This window comes from Neltuma alba, unplaced genomic scaffold (assembly GCF_004799145.2).
Source record: "Neltuma alba isolate B1F8T4 unplaced genomic scaffold, ASM479914v2 tig00012316_pilon, whole genome shotgun sequence".
NCBI lineage: Eukaryota > Viridiplantae > Streptophyta > Magnoliopsida > Fabales > Fabaceae > Neltuma > Neltuma alba.
The window spans coordinates 46,554-67,713 of record NW_021636827.1 but is presented as its reverse complement, the minus strand read 5'-3'; the positions used below and the strand labels follow the sequence as shown (position 1 = coordinate 67,713).

The 21,160-nt window shown below is 32.9% G+C and overlaps 1 protein-coding gene across 1 annotated transcript; it reads left to right on the top strand.

Annotated features, from left to right (window-relative positions):
- The first annotated feature begins 1,893 nt into the window (after nucleotides 1–1,893).
- On the top strand, nucleotides 1,894–5,225 carry LOC114725969 (probable LRR receptor-like serine/threonine-protein kinase At3g47570). The gene is made up of 3 exons (XM_028912525.1): nucleotides 1,894–4,576; nucleotides 4,710–5,094; nucleotides 5,222–5,225. The coding sequence occupies exons 1-3, from the start codon at nucleotides 1,894–1,896 to the stop codon at nucleotides 5,223–5,225; spliced, it is 3,072 nt and encodes a 1,023-aa protein (XP_028768358.1).
- Nucleotides 5,226–21,160: the final 15,935 nt, after the last annotated feature.

Genomic DNA, 21,160 nt, shown 5'->3' with positions numbered 1-21,160 from the left:
CCTGTTCAAGTCTCATGTTTTTTGGCAAAGACTTTTAATTCCCCCCTTGCATGTAATTATTGAGCAAAAAATAATTTGTTCAACGTCTCTGCAACATGAAGATCTGAAATGAAAACTCAAAGAACTCAAAATGTTCGATTTAGCAAGATTGTTGCTTCCGTTGGCTCTCCCATTTAACTCAACTGTGGATTCTTCTAGTCCCATTATTAAAGTATAATAAACAAGACTTATTTATAATTTTGAAATTCATATATTTTTTTGGGGCTTGCTCCCTGATAAGAACATAACAAATATTATAAGATTGACTAGGATTTGCAAGACCTTGGCTTTGGACAAACTTCGTCGTCATAAGGAAATGTAGAATTTGTATGAGAAGATTTTCATAAAGACAGCAACTAAGACCCCACCACCCATCATTAAAATAACATTACATGCAATATGGTTCTTTGACTGACTTGTTCATTAAAATGATATGTTGATGGGATTCTTTGAATTTTCCAAAAGACATAATGGAACCTACATTTGCATGTTATATGTGCAAAAACTCCTGTTCAAGTCTCATATTTTTTGACTAAGACTTTTAATTCCTCCCGTGCATGTAATTATTGAGCAAAAAATAATTTGTTCAATGTCTCTGCAACATGAAGATCTGATATGAAAACTCAAAGAAATCAAAATGTTCTATTTAGCAAGATTGTCGCTTCCGTTGGCTTTCCCATTTAGCTCAGTTGCGGATTCTTCTAGTCCCATTATTAAAGTATAATAAACAAGAGTTATTTATAATTTTGAAATTTATATTTTTTTTGGGGGGCTTGCTCCTTGATAAGAACATAGCAAATATTATAAGATTGACTAGGATTTGCAAGACCTTGGCTTTGGACAAACTTTGTCGTCATAAGGAAATGTAGAATTTTGTATGAGGTGATTTTCAAAAAGACAGTAGCTAAAATCCCACCACCCATCATTTTCGGGCCTGTTTGGGATAGCTTATAAGTAGTTTTTTAATCATAATTTATGGAATATGAGATAAATATGTGAGAGGAGTTTTGTCTTAGTTTACATTAAACTTGTTTATAAGTAATTTCAATCATGATGGCAAACAGGGTCAATATTAGGTGCAATATGGTTCTTAGACTAATTTGTCCATTAAAATAATATGTTGATGGGATTCTTTGAATTTTCCAAATGACAGAGTGGGACCTGTGTTTGCGTGTTATATGTGCAAAAACTCTTGTTCAAGTCTCTTTTTTTTTTTACTTAGACTTTTAATTGCTCCCGTGCATGTAATTATTGAGCAAAAAATAATTTAACTTGTTATTATTATTATTAAAACTATGGGAGAATCTGATGAAGTTCATAATTGTGTTATTTCATTTGTATGCATGAATCCATCTATTATTCTTTTTTTAGAGAATCGCCAATTCACAAAATGCTTATGTTCTTTATGTAGGATTGGACTTGGCTGTTCAACGAATGAGCACATGAAAGAACCAAATGGTTTAAAAGCCATAAAAATTCAATTACAATAATAAAAAAATAAATTACTGTGATTTTTTTTAATAATAACATCGCATATTAACGAACACAATTTTCAGCGCTGCAACAAGGATTACTTCTTTTTCTTTTTTCCTAATATGGGAGAATCTGGTAAAGTCAATCTATTAATAAAATTTGTAAATTAACACACAAAACCCCTAAAACAATTAAGTATACGAGGTAGCAATTGCTTTTAAACAAAAATAAATAAACTAGAAAATTAATACTAGGCTGAAGCAGCGGGCAATGTTCTACTGACTTTGACTTTGAAACTATTTAAATTAAGATCAAGGAATTACAAGTCTGCATATCTTTGCCTTACAAAGCGCTCTAGTAGATTTTGAGTTTCTCAACAAAATGAAGCCTTTTTCTCCCTTGTTTCTTTCATTTTGGTCCCAATGCCTTCAATTGTTTCTCTTCTTCACTTTGATCTTTCGACCTTGCCTAGTAACTTCTTCATGGGATAATGAGACTGATCATTTGTCCTTGCTCAAATTCAAGGAATCAATATCCAGTGATCCAAGTCATATATTGGACTCTTGGAATTTTTCTACACACTTCTGCAACTGGCATGGCATCACTTGTGGCAATGAGCCTCGCAGAGTTACACGGTTGGTATTAGAAGGATATCAATTGAGTGGTTCTATATCACCTTTCATAGGCAATCTCTCTTTCCTTAGAACTATCATTCTTCGAAACAACAGTTTCTTCGGAGAAATCCCACAGGATTTGGGTCGTTTGTTCCGGCTCCGGTTACTTTCTTTCCTCAATAATACATTGACCGGAAAATTTCCTGTCAACATCACGAGTTGCTCTAAACTCAGGTACTTATCATTTGGTAGAAATAATCTTGCTGGCAAAATACCCATGGAGATTGGCTATCTCCATAACCTGGAACGGTTATATTTACTTGAAAACAATTTTATTGGGCAAATCCCAATGTCCATGTGGAATTTGTCTTCCCTTACAGTTATTTATTTTTCTATGAATAATCTGGAGGGGAATATACCTAAAGAAATAGGACGCTTGGAAAATTTGATAGCATTTTTATTAGATGTAAACAAGCTTTCTGGGCCAATTCCTTCCTCTCTATACAATTTGTCATCCCTCACCCATATTGGACTTAATGGCAATCACTGTAATGGCTCCCTCCCATCCAACATGTTCAATAGCCTCCCTAATCTCCAAGTTTTGACACTTGGAGTAAATCAAATCTCAGGTCCTATCCCAGCATCCTTAGCAAACACATCTAAGCTTGAAATAATATCTGTGGGAGACAATAGCTTTTCAGGGCTAATTCCAAATCTTGAAAAATTGCATGACCTTTCATTTCTGGAGTTGTCTTTTAATAATTTGGGAAGTAATTCTTCTAAAGATTGGGAGTTTCTATATTCCTTGAGCAATTGCAGTAAATTGCGACAATTAGTAATACCCGGCAACAACTTGGGGGGCCATTTACCTGATGCCATTGGCAATTTGTCCACCCAACTCACAATGCTTGTTCTTGGTTCTAATCAAATATTTGGCAAAATCCCTGCTTCATTAGGAAACCTTGTTGGCCTAACATCACTAAATATGGAGATGAATCATTTCACTGACTTCATCCCAACTACTTTTGGGAATTTTCAAAATATGCAATCTTTGGCTTTAGGGGGAAATAAATTTTCTGGAGAAATAAAACATTTCATAGGTAATCTCACTCAGTTATTTCTCCTAGATTTGTCGGGAAACATGTTCAAAGGAAAGGTTCCTCCAACTATTGGTAATTGTAAGAGTTTACAACGTCTTGATCTGTCACAAAACAATTTCAGTGGAGCCATACCAGTCCAGCTAATTACTCTTTCATCTCTATCAATTTTATTGAACTTGTCCCATAACTCTTTTGGTGGCAAAATTCCTAGTGAGGTTGGAAACTTAAAAAATATTGGTAAATTGGATGCCTCTCATAACCATATCTCTGGAAAAATTCCTCAAGCCATTGGAGATTGCCAAAGCTTAGAGTATCTCTTTTTGCAAGGAAATTTCTTTCAAGAAACCATCCCCTCATCTTTGGCTTCATTGAAAGCTCTAAGACATCTAGACTTGTCACAAAATAACCTGTCTGGATCAATTCCAAAAGGCCTGCAAGATATTGCTCTCTTGGGGTACCTAAATGTTTCCTTCAACATGCTTGATGGGGAAGTACCAAGCAAAGGCGTTTTCAGCAATGCAAGTGCAATATCAGTTTTGGGGAATAAGAAGCTTTGTGGAGGCATATCAAAGTTGGAGCTGCCACCATGCCCTCTCAAATCTACTGGACAACGAAAGCATCTAAATTTCCAGTTGTTCATATCAATATGTTGTGTGGTTGCTTTTTTGCTTCTGGCATCTGTTGTTGCTATTTATCATGGGAAAAAAAGAAGCAAGAAATCTTCTTCAAATTCAGCAACAATTGACATGATTTCCAAAGTATCATATCAAAGTTTGCATAATGCCACAGATGGATTCTCTATCAACAACTTGATAGGGTCAGGGAGCTCTGGCTCTGTATACAAGGGAAGTTTTGAATCCAATGAAGTTGTTGCGATAAAGGTCATCAACTTTCAAAAAAAGGGAGCTCACAAGAGTTTTGTGTCTGAATGTAATGCACTTAGAAATGCAAAGCATAGAAATCTAGTAAAAGTTATAACATGCTGCTCTGGCATAGATTACAAGGGCCATGAATTTAAGGCTCTAGTGTATAAGTATATGGTGAATGGAAGCTTGGAAAATTGGTTGCATCCTAGAACAGAGAATCTAGATCATCCAAGACTTTTGCTCCTTGATCAAATACTAGATATTCTTATCGACATTGTGTCTGCATTAAACTATCTTCATAATGAATACGGGCAACCTCTAATTCATTGTGATTTGAAGCCCAGCAATGTTCTTCTTGATGGCAACATGGTTGCTCATTTGAGTGACTTTGGATTGGCAAGACTGCTATCAACTGTTGAAACCATCTCTAATGAGCAAAGCAGCACAATTGGAATAAAGGGTACTATTGGCTATGTTCCTCCAGGTATCATTTAATGAAACTTTTTTACTATAAGGTCATGCAATCCATTACGTTTTCTAATTCAATTTTTTTTTTCATTTTCATCCAAATGATCATATATATAATTAAGAGGATTGATATGTTTACAATGTTTCAGAATATGGAATAGGTTCTGAGGTATCAACACAAGGTGACATGTATAGCTTTGGCATTCTCGTCTTAGAGATGTTGACTAAAAGAAGACCCACTGGAGAAATGTTTAAAGATGGTCACAATCTTCAAACATATGTGAAAAATGCATTTCCAAAGAAGCTTTTGGAAGTTGTAAGCCCAACTATTTTTCCACAAGAATTAGAAGAAGCAGTGGTAGCATCAGGAGACATATCGGAGAACACGATGCAAATCCCAAGTAATGTTGAGAAATGCTTGCATTGTTTGTTTATGATTGGGCTTACATGTTCAAAAGAATCACCTCATGAAAGGATGAGTGTAATTGATGTCGCAAGGGAACTAAATTCCGTCAAAAGCTTTTTTCCTTTATGGTGAGTACAACATCGTCTAAATATAATACTTTTGGTTTGATTTGATTTGCACACATAAAAACCAATTTGATTTTCTTATTTAATATTTTATTTTTGCTGCATCTCATTTTTGGATTTGTTGTTGCAGGTAAGGGAATCGTGTCTGTTCAATTTCCTTGAAATAATCAATCTGTGATTGGGATGATCCTAAAGTTGTTAGCTTAGGCATCTTTATTTTGTGTTGATTTGTGATATGTCTGCATGTTTTGTGATATAAAGGTAGATCATCGTAATGTGTACTTTATGTTTATGTTCTTATTATTTTTATGGGGTTTAGACTTGAGAGCAAATCGTCCTTTTGTTTTTTTTTGGGTTAAAAATATGTTCATACATGATTTTTAATGGTTGCTTTTATTTTTCAAAAGTGATGCTTCTCATCAACGAGATCGAGGATAGGATCTCATACAAGTAAAATTGAAAGCGTCCATTTTTCACCTCGTTCACTTTAAGAACCTCTTTGTTCAAGTGACAACTAACAATAGTTCACTGATACTCAAATTTAAAACCATATAATTTTCATGAAAAACTTAAAATTATTGTATAATAAATAAATGATAAAGGAAAAATTGTTTAAGTACTTGCCAATATAACTATTGGACCAACCACCTCCAATCCAAAAAATAGTCATCTTTTTTTTTTGGGGGGGGGGAGAGATTGCAAATTTTGCAATAAATTATTTGTCTTGCTTATTCTCATTAGATCATACCACCATATTATGAGTTGGGGTGAAGTTCAAGAGGAGGTAATTTGTTTAATTTGAATAGTTTTTTTTTTTTTGCCGACGATTTTGATTAGCTATTATATTTCATTAGAGAAGAGATATTGGAGGGCATTGAATATCTTCATTGGCTAAATATAATCGCTGCACAAATTAATATAATTAAAAGGTTAATAATCTGGGAAGTCCAATATGAGAGTACATATGATAAGTTAACATAAATTAGCTCAAACCATGTTATAAGTTACCCAAATGCAATTTTAAAGCCTTAAACTTTAAAAGTTCTCCAACACCTGCATTTTTTTCTTGGTCTGGGTCTATCACCAATGTTTAGCAACATCTAGGCCTCTTGCCAAATGCCCATACCTTTAGCTTTAGCCTACGAACTTCTTTAGAATATGTTGTGATCAAAGCAAAGAAATATATTTCATTCATATAGATAAATTTATTTAAAAAAATTATAAAAAAACATATGGCAAATAATCCATTTTTATTAATTATTTTATGTAATTACCTTTATCATATTTTTCCAATAATTGCTGCAAATATATCTAAATAATATTGCAAAACAATTCCTAAAATGAATATAAAATTATATAATAAAATAAGGATTCATTAATAGCAATAGTCACATCACTTCACTTGTATTCAGAGCTAAACCTATTAGTTTTCATGAAAAACTTTAATTTGTTATTTGAGCAAACAAATGTAAAAGAATATATTTTTGAAATACTTACCAATATACATCTTTCAATACGAGCACCTTCATCCCCAAAATCAATCACCTTCAATTTTAAATTACAAGTTTATGCAATAAATTACTTCTTATGATTCAGAATACTATGCCTTAACAAGATAATAAGCCATTTTACAATCATTCGGGTATAGGAACATGCGTTTCATTTTTCAAAAATTATAGCAAACATCACAAAACACCTATACAGGAGTCATTGTTATGTTTAATCAGCTTATTAAAGTAAATTATATCGTTTACCAATATTATTTTTTCATATAATATAACTTCAAATTTATTTCAACAAGATGTTTCTGTTTTAAAAAATTCAGTGAGTATTTGAGTTAATATATAAATATGCCTAAATATAATTAGGTTTTGTTGTGATGGGTCTCCCAATCCGTCAGTTGTGTGGATGAGACGAGCATAGAGGCTGCCACAAATCTGTTGCGGCTCTCTCTCTTCCTTCTCAAACTTGAGTCGTCCATTCCACTAATTTTTTTTTTTTAAATTTTAAAGGAAGGCCTTACACACTTGTATTTTCAAAGGTAAGTGTATTATGATCTTGTCACAAGAAAAATATAAATACAGATATTGATTAAAAATAATGTCTCCTTTCATTGACATAAACAAATTTTAGAAATCATTTCTACTTCAACTTCCATTAAAAGCTCTTCCGTGATACCAAATAGGGCACTAATAAATTATCATCAATTCCTCCAAAGTGGCAAAAGTCTGAAGCTGGATCGGGACTCATTAATTATTCTAGGGTTTGAAATAGGAAATGTGCTAATTATTGGCGGCAATAGTGAATAATTGTATGGTTTCAGTCGCGTGGTAAGGACACCGTTCTTAAGAGATATTTCGCAGCCCCTCTGTAACTAGGAAGCAGTACTTCCTAGGATTAAATGAACTCCTCTTGCAAGACAAGAAGGTGACAAAACAACAAAAAGAAATTAACACAGAACAGTGCAAGAGTGCAAAAGGAAGAGGAAGCCAATGATCAACTACATGTTTCATGCTTCCTCGACATCACACCTTTATATTGAGGCGAACAAACAAAAATGACTGAAGAACATGCCCCTCCGTTCCACCAAACAGGCACGACGGAAATGACGCTTGCTTTCATTGAAGGCGGAATGATTTAAGGAGAATTACAATGAGGTCTCAAAGAAGAAAAATAATTACAAAATAAGTCCCAGAACACTAAAAAAAAAAGGGGTAACTTGTAGAGGTTACAAAGATGATTTGTAGCGGTTTTAACTGCTACAAGTAAAACTTGTAGTGGTTCTGACAATCGCCACAAAAGCTATCGATGCAAAGGGATTTGTAGTGGTTAAGATGAACCGTAGCGCATGATACCAAAACCGCTACAGTATTTGTAGCTACTAATAACATGATGAATGAGATCACTTTGAGACAGTTTGTAGCGGTCAAAAAACTGCTACACATGCATGTGGGAAGGCGGAAAATGAAATTTGAAATTTTGTAGTGATTAACGAAACCGCTACTAAGTGTAGGCAAACGATTTCATTTGGCAGGAATCAAAAATTAAATTTGGCGGCAAAATTTGTAGCAGTTATATAACTACTGCAAATGGTAAAATTTTCAAAAAATGGCACCACCCAGATGATTTTGCGGCGGTTATAAACAATTGTGAATGTGAAAATATTATTTAATTTTATTTTTTTGTAGTGGTTTTATAACCGCTTCAAATGTTATGTTGAAATTAAAAAAAAAGAAATTAGTCAAATTTTGAAGATAAAATATAATAAATTAAATATGATTTGCAATTATAATTTTGAAATTAAATGTGAAATCAAATTGTTAATTAAATTTTATTCAAATTTTTGTTATATAAGGAAATTTTACTAATATTTTAAGTATTAAATAAATATTATTCGAAGATCTACAATTTTATAATTATAAACAAAAAAAAATTTGAAATGTTATTTATGAATATAAGAAATAAATTAGAAAGAGTAGAAAATAAAAGTAAATAAATCCTGCATGAAAAAAAAAATATTAGTGAATTAAAATTAAATAATATGAGAAAATAAAAGTAAATAAACAATTAAAAAAACTTACAATTTAAAAATGGGAGGAGGAATATCAGAGGAGAGAATGAGAGATTTTTAGATGAGAGAAATCAAAGGAGAGCAGGAGAGGTGGAGGATGTGTGAAAAATGAGAAGGAGAGCGGGGGTATTTATAGAGGACCGGTAACATTTGTCGTGGTTTAATTCATTTTGTAGCAGTTTATTTGCATTTTGTAGCTATTATAAAACCGCTACAAATATTAAAATTTTGCAAAAAAAATTACTAATTTTGAAAAAATGGTTTGGAATGAATTGTTAAAAATTTAGTCTTCATCACCTTGCCTGAAAGGAGATATATAAAGTCAGATAATGAGAAATAATTATAACACACATAAATTTAAATTAAAACATATATTGTTAATTAATGTAACAAAAATGAACCAAAATTATATGTAAAAAAAACCTAACAATTGGTAAATTGTCATCTCCTTCGGAGAAGAAATTTTCAAAGTTTGTTGGTTGGAAGGGTTTACTATCATAAATGATGTCATCACCATCATTACCCATGTCATAAAGATCTCACGGCTTGAGGTGAACCACTATACTCTAATCTTTATGTTTCTCGTCCATGACATAATAAACCTAGTGTGCCTTAGAGGCAAGAATGTATGGTTTATGATCTTCAAATTCTCCTGTATGAATAAGCCTGGAGAAATTAACAAATGTGATGCCCAATTCGTTAGTAGTAAGTCCATATGAAGTTGTCGTATTTGCCCAGTAACACTTGAACAGAGTGACCGTGAAAATTCCTTGATAATTTAACTCAATAATATCAATTAGCTTTCCATAGTAAGGAATGCCTCCAAATTGCATGTCACTGTCACTGGTACTAGCATAACTCCTCATTCCAAAGGTGCCAAAAACTCCAGAGTTTTGTGTGAGCAAACCCTGATCGCATGCTATTGTACGGAACTTGAACCCATTAAAATTATGCAGTAAACCTTCTGGCATCATCAAACGGACCATATGCAAGACTTTTGAGTTTAGCTATGTGGGGATTGTTGTCATTACATATTCAACATGCAAACCAACTCAGAAATTTTCTATGGACTCTCTTGTCAACCTCAATGGATGTTTGTGAATGAACCTATAGCTGTTGCTTGACATATCTTCTAAATTCCCTATCGTGTTATTTGTTAGAGAAGGAAATGATAAAGAAATTTTAAACATAAAAAAGAAAATCAGTGTTCAACTTACTGGAGAAAAGGTTTAACATGAGTGCAATTTATCAAGACATGTCTGTATGCTTGTAACTTCTCAGTAGGAGTCAGTTTGAAGTATTCAAATGCTTCAACTAGTTTCTCAACAGGAGGGAAGAAGTCACTCGAATTGGAAGGACCTGATGGACAATCATCAATGTGTGGGGGGACGATTGAAATTTGTCTTGATGTCATCAAAGTATCTGGAACAGAAAGTTAGGACTTCATCTCTAGCATAACTTTTTGCTATTGACCCCTTTGGCCACGCTTTATTCTTGACATAGGATTTTAATTTTCCTAAATATCTGCATGTTTAATTAATTAAGATTAATACTTGCTCATAATTGAGATTAAAATGTGGAAAATTGAAAGAGATAATATAACACACCTTTCAATAGCGTACATTCATCGATATTGAATTGGGCCAGCAAGTTTTGCTTTTCGATCAAGATGGACTGTAAAATGAACCATGACAGTGAAGAAGGACGAAGGAGCTATCATCTCCAAATGACAAAGCGTCAAAATTATTTTATTCTGCAGTTGATCTAGCTCCTCTGGTATCAAAACCTTGGCACATAACCTTTTGAAAAATGAACATAAATCTATCAAAATCATAGAGACATCAGAAGGGAGTGTGTTTCTAAGTGCCAAAAGAAGTAATTGTTGCATCAAAACATGCGAGTCATGACTCTTCAACCCAATAACCTTTCGAGCCTTCAGATCAATACACCTTGAAATGTTGCTGGAATATCCATCAGGAACTTTTATTTTCTTTAATGTTGACAGGAAGATATCCTTGTTCTGCTTTTTCAATGTGAATTTAGCTAGTTGAAACCTGCCATTATCATCAAGGTAAGCATCTAGACGAATTCCAAAAGCCTGTAAATCTTTCCTAGCAAAGAGGTGGTCTTTAGACTTTTCGGGTTCGTTGAGCCATGTGTATAGCACATTATCACACGCATTCTTTTCAATGTGCATGACATCAAGATTGTGGTGGATCAAATTAAATTTCCAATAAGAAAGGGTGAAGAAGATCCTTCTTTTCCGACCCTACATTGGCTAACCATCACATGTGCCATGAGAACGTCATTTGCCTCATTCAACTTCATCAATCTTGTCAAACTCGACATCAACACTCTCTTATGGTTGAAATATATCGATGCTAGATAAAGTAAGAGGAGGATCTCTCTTTTCTTGTTTACCATCGAAGCGATTCTGTTGTAATCTAAATTTGTGCTTCAAATCAAGGGACCGCTGGTGACCCATAAAGCACCATTTATGACTATGTGGAAGGTGTACAGGTTTGAAGTCAAAGTTGCACTCATGACAAGCTAACCCTGTATGTACGTTCCAACCGGATAATATTTGCAACCCATGAAAATCACTAATTGTCCACATTAACGCTACACGAAGGTTGAAAAGCCTTTTTTCATATGAGTCATAAGTTTCCATACCAATAGTCCACAACTTGATTAATTCCTATATCAATGGTTATAGGTAGATATCTATATCATTTGCAGTGCTTTCTTGCTAGGAATGATCATGGACAGCGAAAAAGAGCTCGATTTCATGCACATCCAAGGTGGGAGATTATACAGAATTAACACCATATGCCATATACTGTAATTGGTGCTCATGTTACTAAAGGGATTAAAACCATTGATCACCAATGAAAGTCAGACATTTCTAGGATTGGCAGCAAAGTCTAGAAACTCTGAGTTGAATGCTTTCTATGCCTCAAAATCTCGTGGATGTCTTAAGTTGTTGTTTGGATTTTTGTCAACATCATGCCACCACATATGCTTTGCCATTTTTAATGACACACACATATATTCCCTGTAGGCGCGGCTTTAAAGGAAAGTACCTAAGAATTGAAATATGAAAATATATAGTAGTTAATTAACAAAATAATTCTAAGAAAACAATGAAGCAAATATATTAATGAAGTAATAAAATAATTTTAAAAATAATAAAGCAAATATATTATTACCTTATTAACGATATAATTTCTAAAGAAAAATTAAAGCAATTATATTAGTTTATTAATGACATAAGTTGTAAAGAAAATTTAAACAATTATGATTAATTTAATAATGACATAATTTATTAAAAAAATTTAAGTAAATACTGAAGCAACTGATACCTTAGAATCTTTATAGGTTTCCTCTTCTACTTTTCCCCCTTTTGTGTGGGCTTTTACCTAGATGTCTTGCACCTTATACAAGTCTCTCTGCTGGCATGCTCTCCGTAATATAACATACAATCATTTGGACAGGCATCAATTTTCATGTAGTTCAAGCCAAGCTTGTTAATAATCTTTTTCGCTTCATAAAATGACGATGGGAAATTCGCATGAGAGGATGCATTTGTCAATAATTCTAGGAGCATTGACATTGCCTTGTCTGTCATACCGCATAAGCATTTTATATGATATAGCTTTACCATGAATGATAGCTTTGAGTAATTTATACACCTAAGATATAAAGGCTTATCAGCATCACCTACGAGATCAAAAAATCTTCAAGCAGTTTTGTTTCTTAAGAACTCTGGTTCAGGTCCTTGTACTTCTTCAATTGATATGTATTCGTGAATCCCAAATGCATCACGCATAGCATCATCGATAGGGTCAGACTCCTCCGCTTCAACTCCCATTCGAGAAATTACAGGAGTTGACTGAGTAATCATATCATGTTACTCACCATGGAAAGACCAAACTGTATAATTTTGTGGGAAAGGCTTCAAAATTAAATAGTCTCTAACAACATCTTGTGGGTACCACTTATTGAAATTGCATTTAGGATATGGACAAAGAAGCTTACCGTTAGCAGTTGCATACGCAGAAGCCAATTCTATGAACGAGGTTAATCCGACAAAATTCCATTGGGATGCACGTGACAACTTGGTCCATGACTTATCTATGATTTATGCAAGTAAGAGCAGGAAATATTTCAGAGAAAAGCTCAAATGGAAGTGTAAATGGCACTTTGAAACGTCTAAGATGGTTAAAAGGGAGTAAAGTACTGGTCGAAAATCTGTAGCAATTAAATGACCACGACAAAGTGCAAAAACCACTGCTAAATCATCTTAAAAGAAAATTACATTTCTCTTGGCAATATTTTTAATTCTTAATTGCCGTAGAAAGAATTAAATAATTGATGAGGTCCAAATATGAAAATAAAAACAGTAAATTTGCTATTTGTCATTTTAAGGGGCTTGACAAACATCACTTGAAGATTGTGCTTTTTCTTCGCATGTTCATATATAAGGTCAGTATATGAATAACTGGAAGAAGAAATACTGCCGATTACATATGACTAATGTGAATAACCAAAGCGTACATCTTCAAACACAAAAATGAAAGCATTCAAGTGTAGCTTCCTAGCTAAAACTAAACAAATCATGCACCACCCCGGAAAAATTCACGTAAAACAGAAATTTTATTTGCCATTATTGAAATTCATGTTAATGCCAGAAATCAAAAACACTTCAGGAAGCTGGAAAGTGACACTTCCTTAGCTGTTGCTAGAAAGTAATAGGAAGATCAGCAATTGTAGGTCGATATTATGTATCAAGGCATCAAAATAAAAAAAGGTCCATATTATGTATGTAATCCTAGGTAAAAAGGAAGGAAAAACTCAACTGAAATGTCCCTTGATCTACCTCGTCCTCAGATGACGATGCATACCATAGACATCTGCTACATGAAAGTGAAGTTGTCAGATTTGGAAAGAAGTTGGAGCCAAATGTAAGATGAAAGTGAAATATAATACTACCTCAGTCTTTAATAAAAAGGTTAATTTGATTTTCAATTTGATTTTAATTGTAAGACTCCAACTCACTTTATCTTTCATATTTATCTATCTTTTCCAAGGTAATCCTTTATAGTGGTTGCATACGTTAAAGGTTTCCTTACATGGTAGTTTTAGTTAATACACACGATTAGTAAGGATATTTTAGGAAAAACAACACTTATTTTTTACAAATAACTAACTTCATTAATTTTTTTAATCCACTCAAATTAGTTAACTAGCTTTTGTATTAAGGACCGGAGGTAGTATTTGGAGAAATGTTGATGCTTCAACGATAGAATGGACAAAGCTCATCTGAACAATGATTACCAAGGAAAAAAAAATAATTATAAAGTTGTATAGATCTGAAGAACGGACACCAATGAGCACAACACAACACAAACCCAGAACCAAAAGAAGATAAGTAAATCCAAAACAGAAGGAGGATGTTCTTCTTACACTCCCATATCACTGTTTTAGGCAACAGAATGAAACATGTTTACCAAGTTTCTCCCAATATATGTTGGCTGCAACTTTATATTTCAAGTAGATAATAGTATGCAGATATGGACAAGTGAGGAAAAAGGGGCTTTTTGGATTTCGTATTCTCGAAGCAAATTTTAATTTTTTGAAACAAAAAATGAAGGAAAAAAACTTGTTTGATAATTAGATTTAAGCCAAGTGTTTGAACTTTAGGGGAACCATTTGTTGTGGGATTGAGGGTTATTGAACCTTCTATCGCACCCATTACAATTTCTTATGCCATCACTATAGGAACGACATCATCATCAAAGGCCGCATCATCATCAATTGTCAAAATAACAATGCTACCGGCGTGGGGAGGTATTGCTACTTCCCTCAGGTTTTCATTTTGTAAATAATATCATCAGAACAACCAAAATTCAGCAAATAAATCCATTCCAAAATGAGTCTCACCCGACATTTGAGACTAATTAGTGTCAGAAATATAAAGAAATTCAATTCTACAGGCATTTGGATGGGGTGTGATGGTCAATTTATTTAGATTTTCCAAACCTATCATGGAATATCATTTCATTGTCATAATCCCCCCTAAGGTGATCAATTGTTTCTACCGTATCATCTGAAAATTATGAGACTCGACAATTTAGTGCAAAACTAGAAGAAGAGTCTTTTGATAAGATTGAAAAAATTGAGATTAAATGATGATTTTCAATAGATAAATTCTCGCTAGACAACCAGCAATATATCCCTTATCCTATCTATTATTTCCTCGTCCCTATCCTGAATGCCTTAAAGCTCATCAATAAGGTTGCCAAGGTCGGATCCAAGCCTTTAAAGTTCATATATGAGATTCATGATTTTAAATTATCATTTGTAAAGGAACTTGGTAATCTTATTGATGAATTTCAAAGTCCTAGATCCCAACTCAACAAGCTCAACGATAAAATCAAGGTTTTCAAGCTGGGGACACAGCAACAATGGATACGATAAGAGATATTACTAATTTCCTAGCAAGTTATCTACTTGTTAAAAACCGTCATTTAGTCCAAATTCTTTTCAACATCTATAAATGTAACCCAATCGTCATTATATCCTATAGTTGCTAGATGATGCCGTAAAAACTATTAACCCCTCAAGGGGAGAATATTAATGAAATGATAGTTCATAACAGACATGGGAATCCAAATAGAGTGATCTTGATATCCTATCCAGATGCCTATAAACTTCAGTTTTCTTGTACTTATGGCACTGTCTCAAGTGCGGAGTGATACTCACTTTAAAATAGATACAGCTATGAAGAGGGTATCATAAACCAAAAACTTTACAGCAACAGAAGTACACTCTCACCGCAACTGCAATATTATGCTGGCCTTGATGATAATATCACCTTTGATAATCGTGTTGCGCCCCTATGATGATGTCGCCACCATGAGATCAACTCATTTACATCATATGTATCATAAATGGAGTTAGCACTTGTCATATGTAGTATTGTTATTTGAAGCATCCTTTCAAAACCGGTTGTTGAGTGTTTGGATTATGGTTATCCTGCTGATCTATTTAATGAAGCGTGTATGAAATTTTTTCTTACTATTTGAAAATTTTCATCTATATTTTTAAAACTAGTTCTTCATTTTTTGTGTGTCAAATAATATGATTCAAAGTATATTTGACATGCACAAATTAACATGAATTCATGAAAATCGTACTCCCAACCAGATTATAATGGCATCACCCATGAAAATAACAGAAATTGTTTTGATTATTCTCATTGGATCACACCACTATGCAATGTGCCTGGGTAAAGTTCCATGAATAAATGTTAACTTATGCAAGTCAAATATCTCTTGAATTATATTCATAAACACTAAAAAAAATAAATAGTTTAATCAAAATATACATGAAACTTTTTAAATAATAAAAAACTTCATAGATACCTCAGTTAATTTAATGTAAATCAGTAAGATAGTGAGGATTGAGACTCCACATTTTTCTCCTTTCGAAAAATGAGCTAACCTATATACTCTTACTTTTAAGTGCTAAGAGTGGATATTTGATATATTTTGACATAAATTTTAGATGCCAAATCTCGTGTGACTCAAGGACAATATTTTCATGCCCAATACATATATAATATAAAGTTTTTATATTACCTAATTTGCCTATGTGAACATTTAATACTATTAATTATTTCAAGTGAAATAAATAATAGTAAATTATGAACATAGTCTTAATAAATATAATGGTAAATCTGACTATATACAAACATATTTCAAACTATATAGAGGACTGGATGACATGTACATGTTTACATTTTTTATATTTTAGATTTAATAATAGATTTTAATAGGTTCTCAAAGGTAAGACTAGTTATATCAGTCAAATATTTACATAAATTGTTAAAAAACATACTTGCTGGAATTAATGTGTAATAGCATCATACGCAAATTAAATGTTAATAAAACATTAATATGTTAACAAAAGATTAATACATAAGATACGAATACTAAATAAAAATCACTCTCTTTATTTAATAAAATAATTAACATTGGTCAATTATATCAGTGCTTCAATGGGCTAATAAAACGCACATATAATGCCCCGTTTTTTTTTAATAAATATTTCTTGTTATGATTGTCAAAATGGATCACATCTTTGAGTGAATATAGTGTGCACATATATGTACATGTTTTAAAAACTATATATAATAAATGACTCTAGGTAAATATGATAGTTCAATGATTTTTTGTTTTTTGGGAGAAGGAAGGGTTGTCTTCATATAGCATTAATAAGGCTAAAGTATATATTTGGTTCTTTAACTTTGTACTAGGTTTCAATTTGGTTCCTTAACTTTAAAAAGTATATTTTTAGTCCTTTAACCCTATAATTTTTTTTTTTAAAATGATGATATTAAAATCTTAAATATTGATAAAATATTCTCAAATGGTAACATATTAAGTTTAATTTTCAAAACATCCGTGATTGCTACAAAAAATCATCATTGAAGCCTAATGATTCTAGGGTTAAAGGACCAAATGTATGCTTTTTGAAGTTAAAGGACCAATTTGAGACCTTATACAAAGTTAAAGGACCAAATGTATACTTTGACCACATTAATAATGATGAATTTTATGTTTACCCTTTCAAAACATGCAATTACATGAAGCACAATCATAAAAAAATAAATAAATATTTCTTTTAGCGAACAAAGAATTTTATTCAGCTAATTATTTAATGGCGAATGAAAAGAATACATCAATATTGGTTGGTAACATATGCATTATTAATTTTATCAGTGCATCATTTAATTTTGAACTAATTATATCCCCCGCTAGTGTTAGTATTGAAAATTTGATTTCTATAATTCATATTAAACATGTGCAAAAAAATCGTATAAATATAGTAGTTTTTGTTTCAATTTCTTATTTTTAATTTTTTTGTTTTTAATTTAATCTTTTCAGTTCGAATTCAATTTCCTAATGTTGTTAATTTTTCAGAGAACCTCTCAAAGTGCGCTTAGCAAACGTAACTAAGATCCAAGAAAAGTGAAAGGTCATCCATATCAAGTTTAGAACCCAATAAACTAAAAGAACCTAGAAGCACAAGTCCTCAAGAACCCAACATAGTAATTAATTCGTTCTACTTTGCAAAATAATATTAGAAAAAAGACAGATATATTTTAATTAAAAACATTCAATTATGAAATCTTGTAATACCCGCTAATGCTTAAATGGGTCGGGTTGTAGATCTATATTTTATTTGCTATCTAAATTTGTTTTAATTTAATGCGTCCTCTTGTCTCCTGTATCAGTTTCTCATATAATTATAGTGAGTTATTAATAATAATTCAATCTATTCAACTTTATGCAGATCTAGTATTTTTTATGGCCAAATAACCCAAATTTGTGTGTGCATATGCTCTCTCCACATTTATGTGGCTCATTTTTATTAGTTTATTTTATATAAAAAGTTATATTGTTAAAAATACAAAGCAAAAGAAGAAAATTTTGGGGTGGGGAGAAATGAGAATTTCTTGAAATAAGAGGGGCCTTGAATACAATCCATATACATATGCCTTATTTTTTATTATTTTATTTTATAAAAGAAATGTTATGTTTTTAAAAATACATAGAAAGTTATAAATTTTCAAGAAAAACATATTATAATTGTTTCTGCAACATCTCACTTTTATATACTAATAGGATCATTTTAACGTCTGTGAATCACTAACGCCAGGTTTCCGTCCTGGGAAAAGACAGGGAATTATTTTTTTTTCCTTTAACATTGGAATCCGTTGATCAAATATTTCAAACCTTCAGATAACTGTTGAGTGATCCAATATTAACCTTGCTTTCAACTTAATCTATTATCACCTAAAATAATTTCATACTATACAATCTTATAATATTATATAAAAAAAATAAAGCAACGCTCTTGGTTGACAGCATATACGTGCACCAGGCAATGCTCACTTCCTTCTTCTAGAGGATACAAAATAATATTTCCATAGAGCAAGTAAAGTTACTTGCCCAAATATTTTGCTATACAATTTACAGAATTATAACAGGTATCTCTGCTCTTCAATCAGGTCACCTTCTTCTTAAACATCCTCCTTATCCTTCGAGTTACTAGCCTTCGCTGTTTATCATGAATGGGAGGGTGAGATTCAAACAAATCCCCGTAGTAGTAATTTCCATCAAACAAATGTGCAGATTACATAAAGCATGCAAAACAAGCCAAAGTGGAACATAACCTTGCAAGCTAATGCAATTAAGCATTTATGCGCAATGACAGATAGACAAGCTGAATAAATAATGCGCAAATAATTGGCAATCACTACCCCATGTCTATTAAACAAGCTGAATAAATAATGCGCAAATAATTGGCAATCACTACCCCATGTCTATTAAACAAGCTGAATAAATAATGCGCAAATAATTGGCAATCACTGCCCCATGTCTATCAGACAAGCTGAATAAATAATGCGCAAATAATTGGCAATCACTGCCCCATGTCTATCAGACAAGCTGAATAAATAATGCGCAAATAATTGGCAATCACTGCCCTATGTCTATCAGCTACACGTGATCACGGCTAAAAATCCATGCAAGGAATTAAGGATTACATGTTCTCATGCTTTAAACAGCAATATGGCACAAACAGACATGCAGCAATCATACACAAGTGTAAGGTAGGAAAGAACTACTACCTGGTCTGCTTCCCTCCAAATAAAACCTTACCGTTCTCCTTTCTTTATGCTTCTTGGTGAGCTTGAGCATATATCAAAACCTATCATGTTTGTAAGGGTAGATCAATATTTGATTCAACTGTAATTCATAAATTAAATAACTCTCTTTAAATCCCAAATCTTCTTTAATCTCTACCCTTACATAATAGTTGGTCATCCTGGACAATTTTCTTATTTAATACATTTACTGTGGAGGGTTTCTCTCTTTATCTCAACCCAAACAATTACTTTTCTTAGTAACTGGTCATCTTGGTCAAATATACTATTTTTATCTATTATATTTGAAGGCAAAATAATGAGTTCCCTTCACTTAATTATTCTAATCTCTTAGATCCCAAGTTAAACTTCCTCAAGCAAATATCTAACTTTAAGATTATTCGGTGACCAAACAGCTATTAACTTTAATTCTCACTCAATCCTTCAATCTTTAAAACTTCTCATTATATCTATTCTATTACAGCTAATCTATTTCCTTACTTCTCCATATCTTAAATTCATGGAAATCACTTAACATTGTATTAATTCATTTCTAACTTCACACATCTACCCATCTAATTCCTTCAAACTTTAACATTCCTCCTCAATAACCTTTCCTTCCATTATAATCCCACGGCCCTTATATATAAAATATAACCAGTGTAAATTCCCACGTAAGTCATATATTACTACATATACTGAAACTATATGCATATATATATATCAGTTCGGTCTCCTCTCCAAAACGGTCATCATCTAACCAGCGACTATTTCCCTAGCTCCATGAATTCAAGTCTCACGACAGCAACAAACACACACACACACAGAGGCTTCTGTTCTCCCCATTCAAACAGATCCAAAATCACTATCCTACATTTAACACAGCTAACTAGTTATATACATATATATATTGCATCTTCCTCGGTCTCTTCCTCCAAACCGTAACCAACCTTAAACAAAAGATTTCGCCCCCGTTTATAAACAGCAGAACCAAACTCCCAAAGCTTATAACCCCTGTTTCGGTGACTAAAGAACAGAGGAAGTAACCGATGCATATATAGATATCTATTACTTCTTGTTAACTCCAAAAACTCACAGCACAAAGAATCAGAATAAAGAGTTTGGCTCCAAAGATCACCACTCTAGCTTCGTACAGCCATAGCCCAGAAACAAACATCGACATACAACAACGAAACTCAAGCTTGCAAAACTACACCAGAGTTCAGCCAAAACCAGAATAGAAACAACAGCAAGAAATCTCACATGCACGCCATAAGACACACTCCATAACCATCAACAAACACCGTTCTTTCATCATCATTGAGTTTCAGATTCAACCAAGATTTTCTCTAACTAAAACGTATCTCTCTCTCTCCTTGACAACACCAGAAACATGACCGAAACCAGAAAATGAAGACAGTGATGGACATGTGAAGCTCACCTTAACAGTTTAACCGGTTTGCAAGCAGGTGTAGCTCCTCCGATCACCACCTCCGTCGCCAACTTCTTCCTCTCGCTCTCCGTCCTCACTCTCGGTCTGTCTCTATTTGTCTCGTCTCTCTCTCTCTTTTCTTTGGACACCGACTGAGTGAAGTGCAACGCGTGGTGATCAGCTAATACATGGAGGAGTGAATCAGAACGCGTGGATAACCAGCTGTGTAATGGAGAAAGGATTCAGATGTCTTGAGGAGAAGGCAGCACGTGTGTTACCACATTTCTGGACCATTTTACCCTCCAAAATAATTATTTCTCCAATCCTATCCCTTCTCCTATTTTTCTGAAAT

Excerpts from the sequence above, each read along its gene's own strand:
- LOC114725969 (XM_028912525.1), top strand. The coding sequence starts at position 1,894 with ATGAAGCCTTTTTCTCCCTTGTTTCTTTCATTTTGGTCCCAATGCCTT. Across the intron at positions 4,577-4,709 it reads TATTGGCTATGTTCCTCCAG|AATATGGAATAGGTTCTGAG; the intron begins GTATCATTTAAT and ends ACAATGTTTCAG.